Source organism: Equus asinus, chromosome 11 (genome assembly GCF_041296235.1).
Source record: "Equus asinus isolate D_3611 breed Donkey chromosome 11, EquAss-T2T_v2, whole genome shotgun sequence".
NCBI classification, from domain to species: domain Eukaryota; kingdom Metazoa; phylum Chordata; class Mammalia; order Perissodactyla; family Equidae; genus Equus; species Equus asinus.
The window spans coordinates 16,292,199-16,308,852 of record NC_091800.1 but is presented as its reverse complement, the minus strand read 5'-3'; the positions used below and the strand labels follow the sequence as shown (position 1 = coordinate 16,308,852).

Here is a 16,654-nt window from a genome sequence, read left to right as displayed (position 1 = left end):
ATATTTCAGAACCTCACATTCCACTAAATAACAAAATTAATTTCAGACCAATTAAAAAGTGCAATTAAGGGGTCTGCCTGGTGGCATAGCCATTAAGTTCACAGGCTCTGCTTCAGTGACCTGGGGCTCACCAGTTCACATCCCGGGTGTGGACCTATGCACCAGTTATCAAGCCATGCTCTGGCAGGTGCCCCACCTATAAAATAGAGGAAGATGGGCATAGATGTTAGCTCAGGGCCAATGTTCCTCAGCAAAAAGAGGAGGACTGCTGGCAGATGTTAGCTCAGCGCTAATCTTCCTCAAAAAAAATAAGGAAAGAAATTTCAATTAAAAAGAGTTAAAAAGAAGAAATTAATAAAAATATAGATTAAAAAGAATAAATTAAACAATAGATAAAAAGAAACAATAAGTCCTTGGGATGCAATGTATAGCATGGTGACTATAGTTAATAATACTGTATTGCATATTTGAAAGTTGCTAAGAGAGTAAATCTTAAAATATCATCACAATAAAAAATTTTTTTAGCTATGTATGGTGAACATATACAAATATCAAATCATATGTTATACCTGAAACTAATATAATGTTATATGTCAATTATAGCTCAAAGACAGAAAAAGTTAAAAAAAAATTCTTGAATAAAGCATACAATTCACTGAAGGAAAAAAAAGGAAAAGAAATACTCTTCTACTTTCCTTTGACTATTCTTGACTATGTCTTTAGATCAGTTGAGACATATGCAAATACATATATATATGTATCTATACATAAACCTACAGTTCCTAATCTGTCTAACAAGAATGCCTAGATGCAATGACACCCAAAAAGCAATAAGCACAAGATGTACATCTAACACCCAGATCTTTGCTTCTAAAAACCATATCTACCAAAACAAACCAGGACTCCTTGGAGAAGTGGGTGATTCCAGGACTGGGATAAGGAAAGTATAAAATGAACCAAAAACATCTTGTGCCAGAAAGCAAGGAAATAGTACAAAATTACAGACATTTGTCTTAAAGACCCAAGAACTCATGTGAAGGGGCTCTAATAGCCAAACCTGAGATAACTTGAACATCAAAATAAATAATGATGACAACTCATGTAATAGCCTTTGGGTTAAATCCATCAAGCCACCTGTTTCACTGGAAGATATCACACCCAAACATTTAAGTATGTCTATGGCTGTTTTTGCCATACAACAGCAGAACTGACTACTTGCAATAGAGACCTTATCGTTCACTAAGCCTAAAATATTTACTGTTTGGTCCTTCACAGAGAAATTGTGCCAAGTGATTATATAACACACTCAATGAGACAGGAATACATGAAATTCATACTGATATAAAAAATGGAATAAATGGATGAGAAAAACAAGTTTTTCCTCAAAGTCAAATTCAAACGAATAAACATCTTAGAAAATATGGTGACTTGCCAGCCTTTACAGTAAAGATCAATTCTGAGAGGAGTCATCAATGAACTAAAACCAGTGGGTGAAAGTTCGCTGAAAAACAAGATATTTACGTAGTCTCAATGTATTTCTCCATCAAATACTTTTTATTATGAAAGAGAAAGTAGAAATTTTACAATAAAGAATGTGGGCAGGCACCACCTTAACCAAATAATCAAAGTTAACCTCACTACTAAGACAACTCAACATCGTGTGCCTCCTGACATGATAACAATGAGACAGAACTGGCATGACTACCATATGACTCCTTCCAAAATGACAAACCTGAATCACATGAGTAAATATCAACCAAATCCAAATTAAGGGACATTCTAGAAAGTAACTGCCTGTATTCTTCAAAAATGTCAAGGTCATGTAAGACATGGAAATATTAAAAGAATGATTCTACATTGAAGAACATTAAAGTAACAAGGCAACTAAATGCAATACATGATCTTTGACTGGGATTCAGGGAAAAAAGAAAGGTTTGGGGTTTCTTTTCCCTAAGAAGATATCATTGGGATAATTGGTTAAGTTTGAAAGTGATCTTTGGATTAGATGATAGTACTATATTAATGTTAATTATCTGATTTTAATGGTTGCCATTAGTCACCTAAGAGCGTGCCCTTACATTTTAGAAAATAAACAGTAAAGTATCTAGGAGTAATAGGGCATCATATCTACAATTTATTCTCAATTGATTCAGAAAAATATGCATATGTATATGTGTGTTTATATTTACATAAAAATAGAATGGTAAAGTCTATGTGGTAAAATACAAAATATTGGGAAATATGGTTGGGGTATATGAGAATTCTTTGTACAATTCTTGCAACTTTTCCATAAATTAGAAATTAATTTTTGAAGCAGAAATGAATATGTGTAAATGTATGATTTGCCTAGAGTGCACTCTATCAGAGTGTAGTGTTTAAAAACAAGGACTCTGAGAGATAGACACGACCCAGGTTTTAGGTCTGCCTCTTTGTATCAACTCAAAGATTCCTAATCTGCAAAATGAGAGTGATATTAACAACCTAGTTATATATAGATATAGTCCTATGTGTACATGTAAATATGTCTATATAATTACATTACATAAAAATGATTCAACAAAACTAACATGTAAAGTGCTTTGTATGGATTCCAACTCATGATTAGGCATTGCAAGTTTAAAAGCAATGGAAAAAGCCATATATGACAGAATAAGAGATCTGAGTACAAGCAACACAATTTTCAGAGTCCCACCAATAAAATAAAAGTCATAAAAGCTAATAAATGAACATTTAAAAAATGAAATGCTATTTTTCCTATCAAAAAGATTTTTACAAAATGATAATTTTCAAAGCTACTGTGAGTATGCTGAAAAAAAGCACCTTAACATACTATTGATGAAAGTGTAAACTAGTGCAATATTTCTGAAAAAATGGACAGTATTTATCATGAAACCCCTTGTCAGTAATTCTAAACAAATCAACGATGGAGGTGAGTGAATATACATAAAGGAATAGATCACTGTATTATTTACAGAATCAAAACTTTAGAAACAAGGAAATGGTATATCTTCTTAGATTACTATGTAAGCTAAGAAAAAAACAAAAGAAAAAACTTTAAAGAAACACAATTCTGTAAAAGAGTTTAAATAGTTTACATAATTATGAACTGAGAAATAGTGGAAGAAGACACACCATACTTGTAACAGTAATTATTCCTTGGATTTGGGTTATGAATAACTTTTTTCTTCTATTATTTTCTGAGTATGTATTTTTATATAATTAGGAAAATTGGCAATATTTTTAAAACATAATGCAGTGAAGAATTAAATTAGTTTCTACTACACTTGGAATAAATGGTGAAGTTCTGGGTAAAAAAATTAAGAAAAGCGACAATTTCAAAACAACTATATAAAACACAGAGGCCATGACCAATGTCATTCATCTGTGGGTTTTTTTTTCGGGGGTGGGGGGGAAGACTGGCCCTGAGCTGACACCTGTGCCCATCTTCCTCTATTTTATATGTGGGACGCCTCCCACAGCATGGCTGGATGAGTGGTCCATACGTTCGTGCCAGGGATCCAAACTGGTGAACTCAGGCCACTGAAGCAGAGTGTGTGAACTTAACCACTATGCCACAGGGACAGTCCCTCATTCACCTGTTTTGAATATTATGAATATATCTTGCTGAATCACAACAAGCATTGAGGCTAAAAGGTAAAATATTATTTATTTCTACCTCCCTTTATTCCAAAAATAACTTAATGCTTCAAAGCTATAAACTTCTCCCTTACCAGAAAATTTCTCAATATAGTGGTATACTATATAAGAAAGACAATAGTTCAGTGATAATTTCATAACCACGCACATCTGTTCACCATAATAGTACTCAGTATATAGGACAATCATAGTACAGTGTAACATAGTGGGAGTGCTGTACTTACCTAATCCCTTAGGTGTAATGCCACTACTGTCAGCGGGATTAATGACCCAGTAGTAATATTTTAATGTGTGCATTAGCTGTAATACTGTTCCTACTCTGCGTATGGTGGTGTAAATGGTAGCAGTTCCAATAAACTCAGCAGACAAGTAAGTGTATAGGGAAAGCTGAACCTAACACAAAATATTAACAGAGCATTAAAATAAATTTAAAATGCCTCAAGTGCTTATATCATAAATACACATTCTATTCTAATTTAAATGCAAATTATTAAAGGCCAAGAAAAGACTATTTATTGTGGTTAAAAATAACTAGTTATTAAATATTATTCATATTTTAAAAGGAAAATAACCTGCAATCAAGACATTCTAATAACATTTATTTTAATAAAGGTTATCTAATACCTATTAACAATGAAATAATTTTAAATGATTCAATAATTCTATTGAAAGATTCTGATATGAAGATCAAATTACTTAAAAATCAACCAAAGTCCATAATCAAAGTACATTTCAGCAGCTCAGAGGAAGAGAATTAATATCAGTCAGCTATATCATATTTGGAAAAAAAATATATTGTTGTCATACATCTGAAAAGTTCTTGTAATTTCACATTTTTTTAATCTATTGCCACAGTATCAGAATCTAACCATGTAAGCATAGAGATGACAAGTTTACACACCTTATTTAAACTTCAGGTTTGAGTTTAGCACAATTAACATGATAAGCCATAATAAAAATTAGAACTTAAACATCATTTAATCAAAGTTATGCGGAAGATGGAAAATTGTAAAAGGCAGCTCAAATTCATGAAAAATATTCATCATTATTTATTTCCACTAGCCTATAACAGAACTAAATTCAAGAATTTAAAATAATAAAAATTTAGTTTGACATCTAGAAAAAAATGTCTTACATATATATTTATTTGAAAACAAACGTTACTTACAAATCATGATATAAACAATACAAGCAATTTACCAGTCATGAGTATCACAATTATCATGATACAACTGGTTACTTGTTATTTTTTCTTCTCCTAGTCTTAATTATCAGTCTACATATTTTCTCTCTTGGAAATGAATGAATCACATCTAATGACTTCAGAATGCAGTTATTACATTTAGCTTAATATTTTTTATCTTTTTATTGTTGATTTTCAAGAGTTCCTTGTATATTGTAAATGTTACTTTACTGCCTTTTTCTCCAAATTTTTATTTTGAAAAATATCAAACAAAAAATTACATGAATATCACAATAGAAGTACCAATTGTTAATAGTTTTCCACATTTGCTTTATTTCTCTCTTTGATATTATAGATGTATAAATATATTGGTTAAACGTATGAAAGTAAGTTGCTGGTATTCAGACACTTCACCACTAAGTATTTCAGCATAAACCTCCTAAGAACAAGGACATTCTCCTACATAGATCATAATACCATTCCCCCACTCAATAAAATTTATATGACACTAGTGTCTAATTTAAGGTTCATATTCAACATTTCTCACTTGTCCCAATAATTTTTGACAATGTAAAAAGCACCTCCTACTTTATTATCTATTTATTAACATTATCTATGAAGACCATTTAACAAAATCTTTAATTTTGATATCATCAAATACATTAATTTTCCTCCCTAAGGAGAAAAGTATTGAAGGTCTTATTTAAGAAGTTTTTGGCTATTCCCAAATTGCAAAGGTATCCTTCAACAATTTCTCCTGTTAGTTTTATAGTTTCACCTTTCAAATTTAAGTCAAATCTAAGTGTGGTTCACCCTTGTGAAGGGTAAGAAGTAGGGCTTCAACTTTTCTTTTTTCCCACAATCATTACCATTATCTAGTTCCAGAACTTTCTCATCACTCCAAAAGGCAGCTTCATTTTTAACTATAGTTTATTTCAATATTTACATATTTAATATTTTGATTTCTGATACTGCATAGTACAACTTCTTTGGACTGACTATAAAATAAGCTGAGAAATCCAAATATTTTCTACTAGATAGTTTAGATTCAATAACTATAACATTACATTGAAATAAAATAAATGACAATAAAAATGTATACCTTTGCAGGTGTATGTATCCAGATGGCTGGGTTGAATAAAATGTGATCACAAAGCTGCTTCAGCAAAGGTGCCCCATGAGATAATCCATCAAGGTACTTTGCAAAGGATAAAAACTGCTCCAGGACAGCTCTAGTTATATGAACTCGTGATGACTAAAGAAAAATGAAACAGAAATTCGAGCTAAAAATATCCAGATTAGCAAATGGTAAAATCACTGACTGAGAATAAGTACATACGAATTTTTCATATGCTATCTCTAATACCATAAATATAAAATATATTTTAATTATTTCCTCTGCTATTCAAAATTTAATTATATTTAGAAACCTAGAATTTTAAGATAATTCTCTAATCAACAGTTTGTTATCTAAAGTCTTTTCCAGGACAACTGCAGATAAATAACAGGCTAAATAATGCCACTCTCAACTAAAGCTGAAGAAATAAATTATGAATAAGAATGGTTTCATTCCAGTTTTGTAGTAATTTACTAACAAGAAGAGACCTTAGACAAAGAAAATTAAAAGGGAGTACAATTACTGTCATGAGAATACACACACATACAAAGATGTTCGGAAAAAGAAGTGCTTTCACTAGCTTCAAACCAAAGTGAAAAGAAATTGATGCTACCATTCTGCTGCATCTTTTCTTTCAAAAAGTCAAAAATGAGTTGCAGAATGACAAATGGAATATATTTTGCTTAGCATAAACGTTTCTGACCTATCCACAGTATTTGAAAAGCAGATCTCACTTTCCTGGAAACACTATCCTCAGGTGGCTTTCATGACCCTCAGATTACTACTTAGTGTTCTTTGCTTAAAAGAATGCAAACAGCTGAAGATTACTCTCTTCAGAATTACTCTCTGCCTGGATGATATTTTATGCTTCCACAGCTTCATATAACATTATCCCTATTCTGAGTACTCCCATCAAGAATTTTCAACTGCCATTACCAATACATAACCTATTACCAATGGTATTTAGGTAAAGGATAGACCTTCCAAAATTCACACCAAACCTTAAAGCCGCACTTCCCATACAGTAGCCAGCCACTAGCCATATGTGGCTACTGAGCCCCTGAAATGTGGCCAGTCCTAAGTGATATGTGCTGTAAGTATGCACACACTGGATTTTCAAAGTTTAGAATGGAAAAAATAATGCAAAATATCTATTCCTTTTTTTAATTGAGTATATGTTGAACTGATAATATTTTGGATATACTAGTTTAAATAAAATACACTATTAAGATTAATTTCACCTACTCCTTTTTACTAGAAAATTTTAAATAGCATATAAGGCTTGCATTGTATTTTAATTGGACACTGCTACCCTAGAGTATAATTTCAGATGAAAATATTATAGAGGAAATGCTGTTCATAAAAGGTAATAATTCAAACTCAAATGTCAAAAAATACATCTTCCTACACAAATCCTTTCTTCCTCATCTAGTGATTCTTTTTGTAGTATCACCATCCTCCCTAGAGTAAAGAATCACCTATCACTCAACCCTCAAGCATAGGTCATATGGCACCTTAATCTCCAGTACCCACCGATTGAAGTCTAAAATATCAGAATAGGATGATTAAGGTCTAAAAGGGACTAAAGTGTCTTACCAATTTTACTTCCTACATGATTCACTTACATTCATCATGCTCATAATAAGGCCCACTCAATACATCTGACCTAACCATGCCACACATTTTCATACTTCTACATAAGGGGTCACAAACTCAAATGATTACAATATCCAAGTAGTTAACAACAATGTACGAATTAGAGTAGGCGACCATAAAGAGTAGTGAAGACTACTCAAGGTACCTAAAGGAAATAAAATTCAAAACTAAAAAACTTTTCACTGAACCAAACAAAGTATTTCTTTGGGCCAATTTCACCTCCACAACACCAGTTTGCTTTACCTGCTTTCTCTATCATACTTTCTCCAGTTGTAAAACCCTTGCATCCATTTTCTTTACATTTTCCTTAACAGTAGAGCTCAATACTTTTCATTTAGTCATTCAAGAAAAAAGTATGTTGAATACTTACTATTTGCCAGGCATTCTCCTTGGCACTGTGGAAAGAGCAGTTAACAAAACTCAAAAAAGTCCTTTCCTAATAGAATTTACATTCTAAAGGGGGAGGAGAAGGCAGGGAGATACAATAAATAAAATTAAAAAGGTAAAACATGTCATGTTAAATGTTAATAAGTGCATGAAAAAGCATGGAGTGGATAGAAAATTTGGAGAAGGGTGGTCAAGAGAAGGTTTCACTGAGAAGGTGGCATTTAATTAGTAGGTTTGTGCATTTCACAAAACACCAATGCTTTGACTACACATAACCAACAGTCCTCCAAAATTCAAACCAAGCCTTACACCATCACTTCACATGAAAATTTTACAAGAAGATGAAGGAAATGGTCTTAACAAACAGCTGTTATTAAAGGGTGGGGAAGGGGACAAAAACAAATGAATATTTCAGTAAAAAATAAAGCAAAGATTGAGTACTCATTTTAAAGAACTTTAATAAAAAGAAGACAATATTCTTAAATCTAAAATATTTTATTCATGGACGGAGAATAAAATTAAAATAAGAGATCATGGTTATTTAAAGTTTCAGCCAACTTCTTCACTAAATATAATTTTACATAGCTTATCTCATACATTCTATTTTTATTCAGTAATACTGATTTTAAAAAGATTATCTGATACATTCTACTTTTATGCCTAAATCTCTGAAATGGAAGTCAGATCCTATTCTTAAACAAAAATTCTCAGAGATCAGATTTTATCCTATAAAAATTGGCATTTGTTTATAAAGAACACTAAAGTGATATAAAACCAAATTGACCATTATGAATATATTCAATTGAGGAAGTAAGTTGGAAAACAAGTTTTTAACTTGCTCCATGTTATTAAAATACATGCTATAAGTATCACATGAAGCCTTCCATGGTACTAAAAAAAAACGTGTCAGTTGTTTTTTCATAGCAGTTAATGCTGCCGGGTATTAGTTTTTAATTCTAAAGCTGATCTTTAGGAAATACTTTTCTGAAACTGTGTTTTTTAATTGGCCCACTCAAAATTCTACTAGGCATAAAATGAATGTCTCTTGAATAGCATGTTACCTTTACCTATAAGTAGTACTTATTCTTTCCGCCTTGTATTACTGTTAGTTCTTCACATATCTTTCTTTCCTGATATAAAAAAGGATACTGTCATTCATCTTTTATCTGTCTGGCGCCCGCCATAATTCCTCAGTAAATGTTTAACTGAATTCATATCAAATTCAAGAACAGAGAAAGAATAGAACAGATCAGACGAAACACAGATTAGGAGAGGATGAAAGAAGAGATCTAATTCTGTTTTAATATGTTTACTTTGATCGCTTTACAATATTTTTTTATTTTGATATTTGCTTTCATTTTCTCAAGTGAAATTATTTTAAAAAGAGATTTATACTTGATAGTTTATAGCTATAAATCTATAAAATACAAGCTCTGGAATTTAAACTATATGACATTACTTTTGCGTGGTGACTGAATACATAATTTGTATGAAGTACTATATGAGATGTGACTAAATGTATTTGGAAGTAGAATCTGAGAAGCTAGAAAAAACAATTATATTATAACATCTAATCCAGAAGTAACTAAACCAAATAGGAGAAATGGATGTTATAAGTAAAAAAATTTATACTACTCAGTAAAAAGAAGTCTTTCCCACATTTAAAGTAGCCCAAAATGGAATGGATTGCCAGAAATGTTCATTTTTATTGCAGAAACCATTCTATAGATATAGCATATGCATTATGTATTAAGTAAATTGTGAAATATTATTTTAATTAGTACATCATAAAGTAGTTGATCTTCAATATCCATTTCATTCCACTCCTCTCAGGACACCAAGATTGAGCTCCAAATAGTCTAATCCAGTATGAATCACTTGTGTGTTGGAGTTGTTTGGGTGGGGGCAGGGACAGAAAATGATTAGCTCAGAGACACCACATCAAAATTTTCATGGCAACTATTGGTTCAAAGTAAACAGGACCTAAGCTGATCAATCAAATTGGAGGGAAGGATCTTGTTCAGTAATTAGGAGAAAGGAACTCTCTTTCTCTCCACTCAGACATAAAGGCCTATAGCACCAAGTCCACCTGGCAACCTTCTTACGGCCACAAAGGAGAGCAGCTATAGAGTAAATCACCACTGTAGGTGGCAAAGTAAAGATACAGGAAAAACCTGGGTCTTTGATGATATAATTGTTACTCAACCCAACTCTGAACCCACACTTACTGGATATGTTTTGCGAGCTGTACCAATCCACTCTCCAATATTCCATCCTATTTCTATGCTGCCTTGGGAGGCTCCCTCACCTACTGACTTCCAGTTGAGTTGACTAGTTGGAAACACCAGCAGAAAATTAGAGGACAGGAAGAAAATGAAGTTGGGTTATTTATTTCCCTGGCTTAATCCCTTCCAGACAATATCCTATATTCCTTCATTGAAAACCACAATCTAGGCAGGTACAATTCTCCTATACTACAATAACTTACTCTTTGAATTATGCTAAATGTTCGCTCTTCTCATCTCTTCAAACCTTGCTGACTTCCCTTAACAACGCACACAACTTTTTAAAGATCCTCGTATTAAACTCTTCTCATTAACTGAGTTGAGTGTGACACGGGTTTCCTGCCAGGACTATGACTGTAAGCAACCTAACGCTAGACTTCCAGTCACATTAGAAAGCATATTTCTTCAATGTTGAAGTTACTTTGAACCAAATTTTTTATTAACCATAACCAAAAATATTGAATACATCAGATAACCTCTAAGTTCTGTTCAAACTCATATTTTGGCAAAATAAAACAAAACAAAAATACCTTAAAAGTTTTTCATGAAACAGTCTCAATGTGATAAATAAGAAGGCCTCTCATTAGACTACCTTCTGTGATAACTAACTTACACCTAAGATAAGAAGATAGAGCTGAGAGACAATCATTAACTTGTTATTAGTTGATGATAAAATAGAAATGGAACCGTTATTATTTATGCTACTCACCTGGCAGCTAACTGTTTAAAAATAAAACACTGTGAACATTCAACTGAGAAAGCTGAAACAGGTATTCCTTTTAGGTAATCAGACAAGCATACAAGTGCTTTTCGTTTATTCGGTTCAACAAATATTTATTGAGACAGGCATTCTCTTAGGTGCAGATACATCTTGAAGATACAGCAGTAAGGTGAGAAAAAAAAAGATACTGTCCCTGCTTTCATGAGGCTGAAGCCTACATTCTAGTGAAAGGAGGCAGAAAATAAACAAGTGAAAAAAATGTCAGGATGGTGCTGTAAAAAATTAGCAGAGTAGGGAGACAGTCAGTGATGATTAAGGAAGAGCTACTATTCTACTTAGAGGGATCAGAGAAGACTTCTAAGGTGTCATAAGCAAAACCCTGAATGAAGTGTAGAATCAAGCCATGTGGATATCAACAGAAAGAATGATTGAAGCAATGTGAAAAGAAAATGCAAAAGTTCTGAGATGAGCTCATGCTTACCATTTTAGTTTTTAAGGGAAGGGCAAAAAGGCCTCTGTATGGCCAGTGTGGCTGCAACAGCAAAAGTAAGCAGGAGAATGGTAAGAGATGATGTCAGAGATAAGGGACTTGTGAATTTACTCTGAGAAGGATAGGGTAGTTGGATCTGGCACATTTTAGGAGGACTAGTCTGACTGCAAGTGAAAAACAGACTATGGGTAACCAATGGTGAAAGACGACCAAGGGTTTGAACTAAGATGATATCAATGGACATAGAAAGGAGTAGAGTAGGAAGTAGGAAGTAGTCACTGATTCTGAATACAGTTTGATACTAAGACAACATAATTTGCTGAGACTATAGATTTAGGGCGTGAAAAAGAAGAGTCAAAAAGTATTAACATTTTTGTTATGAACTACTTGTTGAATGGTAATGCTTTTAAATAAGATAGAGAAGACTGAGGGGTGAAAGATCTGAGAAAAAAAATAAAAAGTAACAATTTGGATAATGTAGGTTTATGAAGCTTATTAGACATCCAAGTGGAGCTGAATATGGGAGATTGAAGTTCAAAGAAGAGGTTGTGGTTGGAGACATGCATTTGAGAACAACTAGTATTTACAGGATAATGAAAGCTAAGGGAATGGTAAGCTCAATTAGAATAAAGTGTAAACAGAAAAGGGAAAGATTTCCAGAATTAAGCATTAGGATACCAGTCTTTAGAATTCAGAAAGAAGAGGAGGAACTACCAGCAGAGAATAAAAGGAGGCCAAGGAAGTAGGAAGAAAACAAAGAAAGAATGCTGTCACAAAATACAATTGAAGAAAGCACTTCAGGAAGGAAAGAAGGTTAAACTGAAATGTTGTTAACAGGTCAAATAAGATGAAGACTGAGAACCACAAGATTTAAGAGTACAAAGGCTATTGGTGCTACTGACATGAGCCATTTTAAAAGAAGTATAAGGATGAAAGCCAGACTGGAATGGGGATGGATCTAAGACTACACAGAATTCCAGGACTATAAGAATGATTTAACATTTGAAAATCAATTAATGTAATTCACTAAGAAAAAGTGTAGAGACATCATAATTATTTCAAATAATGCAGAAAGAGCATTTGATAAAATTCAGCACCCGTTTATGATAAAGAAAACTCTTAGCAAACTTGAAATACAGTTTCTTAATTTCATTTAAAAACCTAGGGGCCGGCCCCGTGGCCAAGTGGTTAAGTTTGCGTGCTCCACTGCCGCCGCCCAGGGTTTTGCCGGTTCGGATCCTGGGCACGGAGATGGCACCACTCAGGCCACGTTGAGGCGGCGTCCCACATACTAAAACTAGAAGGACCCACAACTAAAATATCTACAACTATATACTGGAGGGATTTGGGGAGAAAAAGCAGAAAGAAAAAAAAAAAGATTGGCAACAGTTGTTAGCTCAGCTGCCAAACTTTAAAAATAAATAAATAAATAAAAATAAATAAAAATCTACAAAAAGTAATCTACAGCACATATCATACACAGTGGCTAATTATCGAAAGCTTTGCCCATGAGATCTGGAATAAAATAGGGATGGCCACTATTATAACTTCTGCTTGACTCTATACTAGAAGTGTTAGTGCAATAAGACAAGGAAAAAAATTTTTAAATAAATATTAGGAAAAAACATTGTCATTCTCAGACAGTATGATCTTCTACAAAGAAAATTTTTTTAAAAATCTACAAACTACTAGAATTAATAGAGGAATAGCAAGATTGGTATACAAAAGGTCAATATAAAGACCAATAATATTTCTATGTACCAGATGTAAAGATGTCAATATAATAAAATGAAAATCCTAGCATTTTTTAGTGGAAATTGAAATGCTGATATATATGTTAATACAAAGACCCAAGAATAGCCAAGGCAATCTTAAAGAACAATGAAGCTAGATAACACACTATGAGATATCAAGATGTACTAAAAAGCTACACAAATTAAGATAGTGTTACACTGCCTCAAAGGTAGAAAAAAAAAACCCACAATAGATAAGATTCTCTAAGTGATCCCATTTAAATATGGTCACCAGATTTGAGGCAAAGATTACACTGCAATGAAGTAGAAAACCATCTTTTCAATAAATGGTACTGCGCCAGCTAGATACATATACAGAAAAGAAAACCCTTATATCTTACATATAACCTTGTATCTCACACCATACACAAAATTCAATTCCAGATGGGTTATAAATCTAAGTGTGAAAAGTGAAAAAAAAATTTCAGAAGAAAACAGAATAGTCTCATGGCTTTTGGATACATAGGATTCAAAACGGGCAAATTATAAAAGAAACTGAAAATTTAACCTATATTAAAATTAAGGACTTCTATTCACCAAAAAACACCATTAATAGAGTGAAAAGGCAAGCCACAAAGGAAGAGATATTTGCGATACACATCCAAGAGAGGACTTATATTCAGGATATATACAGAATTTCCACAAATCAGTAAGAAAATGACAGAGACAACCCAAATAATAAAGGGCAAACACTCTGAATAGGTATTTAACAAAAGAGGATAACCAAAAGGAGAATTAAAGGCATGAAAATGGTCAACTTAAATTGTCATGAGGGAAATGCAAGTTAAAACATAATGTGATCCACAGAATGGAAGACTATCTTTGCAAATCACATATCTAATAAAGAACTAATATATAGAATTAAAAACTCATACAACTCAATGACAAAATGACAAATATCCCATTTTTTTTAAATAGGCAAAAGTTCTGAACAGACATTTCTCCAAAGAAAATATACAAATAGCCAAAAAGCACATGAAAAGATGCTCAGCATCATAAGACATCACAGAAATGCAAATAAAAAATGACATGCCATTTCATAACCACTAGGATGGCTAGAATAAAAAAGACAGACAATAACAACTGTTGGCAAGGATGGGAAAAAACTGGAAACCTCATACACTGCTGATGGGGATATAAAATGGTAGAGCCACTTTGGAAAACAGTCTAGCATTTTCTCAAATGGTTAACATAGAATTCCTATAGGACTCAGCAAATCAATTCATAGGTATCTACCCAAGAGAATCAAAAACATATGTGCACATAAAAACTTGCACATGAACATTCATAGCAGCATTATTAATAATAGCCAAAAGATGAAAACAACACAAATGTTTACTGACAGATGAATAAATAAATGTCGTATGCTTATAATGGAATATTATTCAGCCACAAAAACGGAATGAAGATCTGACACATGCTACGACATGGATGAATCTTCTAAACATTATGCTAAGTGAAATAAGCTAGATACAAAAGGAAAAGATTCTATGATTCCACTTATATGAAATATCTAGAATATACAAAATGGCAAAGGATATGAACAAGTACTTCAAAGAAGAGAAAAAATGGATCTCCAATAAACATATATGAAAATATGTCCAAACTTATTCAAAATCTTTAAAAAATGGAAATTAAAGCCATAATGAGATAATATTTCATACTCACTAAATTGACAGTACAATTTTAAGGGTATTAATTCTGAGAAATAGGAAAAACAATATGCCTTTTATTTGACTTGAAGTCTTTTCACAATATTTCTAATTTTAAGCTAAGTTTTAAGTGTAAAAGAATAGTCACTTTAGAAAAATGTGATTAAAATCTCAATCAACAGATGAAAAGTATATTCAAGGGGTAGTTCCTGATAGTGATCTTGTCATGTATAGTAATGTTACAAAGGCATTTCATGGTATCTAATTCATGTACAATTTAATTTAACACAAATCTTCTAAATAATCCTTAACACTATACATATGGAAAAATAGTTCTCCATGATTAAAAACATAAACCAAATAGTCTTAATGAACATCTTAATAATGTTACTCAAAAAATTATCTCAATAAAGAAATGCTGCCAATGATAGGTCTACTTAATAATCTGTCTCCTTGATTACCAATCCTTCAAGAAAGAGTGTTTCAAAGAAAGGACAGGTAAGGTTATAAGTCTTCTCAATTTTATTTCCCAAGGGAGAAATAAGTTTATTGCTCCTAGTCGAGGTCTTGCCTCTATTATTTCTTAAATAGTTCCATTTACAGAACAGCTGATGTTACAGAGTTAAATGCTAAGAACAGATTTGAGAGAGCTAATGAGGATTATAGATATTTCTTCAGAGAAAAAAACTTTTATTCATGAAATCTCATTTTAATTTTTAAAGGAAATCATATGATACAATCAAACTCTTGCGGGACCATACTCAGAAATTCAGCACTGATTACCATAATAGTACAGCTGTGACTAAAGCAAAACCAGGACTAAATGACACAAACTGGGAAAAATTAAACCATCCAGTTTGTATTGTTTATACCATGTATTGATTAGAGAAAAATACTTTAAATATTCAAATACATTAAAAACAGGGACAAAGCACAAAATAATGTTTCTGCTGCTACAAAATAGGAGATTTTTTACCTCATAATTAAAACAGAAAACAAAAACAAAAAAGTAAATCCATTTAAATTACTACTGATAAAATTTCTAAGAAATTTAGTTTGAATGTAAAGATAGCAAAGAAACAATGAGTAAAAAGAATTAAAAGACCTGTAACTTTGAATAAAAGTAGATGAAAGAATTTTCCTTTAGTTTCCATTTTCATTCAAAATTTCTTAATTATATAGATTTCTAACACCCAATTCAGTTCACTATCTACACTTATGCCTAACTGCATAATACAAAAATGTTTGTGAATTAGCCAACAACACAGTCTACACACAGTCAATGGAAAGGGAAAGCACAGAAAAAATAAAATTAGTGATTGTCAGTTGTCCATCTGTGAAGGCTACATAATAAAACCATCAATACATACCACTTACCTTTTCAAGTAAGTAGCCAATGACTAAGAAGCCTTTTCCACCCAGCATCTGCTCTTGCATGGCTACTGAACTTTTAAGTAGTTCAACCAGGAATGCCAAAAGAGTAGCACTGCATGTAAAGTACAGATAATTGCATTATGTAATCATCAAATGTTGATTACAAACACAGCGTTCCACTTCAGTACTTCATTATGCCAAAAGATAACTACCATATTCAAATCTAATTTCTGTTTTGCTGACAATGACTGTTATACCTTATATTAAGCAAGAATGTATTTTCCCAAAGCATAGGAAAACTAGTTTTATCTCTTCCAAATAAAATATCATCTCAAAACA

At 32.3% G+C, this 16,654-nt stretch overlaps 1 protein-coding gene across 9 annotated transcripts in view; it reads right to left on the bottom strand.

Moving 5' to 3' along the window:
• The window catches only part of NBEA (neurobeachin), a 680,233-nt gene that overhangs the window by 517,690 nt on the left and 145,889 nt on the right, over positions 1 to 16,654 (bottom strand). For all 9 annotated transcript variants that reach the window (XM_070520525.1, XM_070520517.1, XM_070520519.1 and 6 more), the window contains 3 exons: positions 16,319 to 16,427; positions 5,943 to 6,095; positions 3,882 to 4,050 (listed from right to left, as the gene is read on the bottom strand). In XM_070520525.1, the coding sequence (XP_070376626.1) occupies positions 3,882 to 4,050; positions 5,943 to 6,095; positions 16,319 to 16,427 (431 nt within the window). The remainder of the gene's footprint in view (positions 1 to 3,881; positions 4,051 to 5,942; positions 6,096 to 16,318; positions 16,428 to 16,654) is intronic.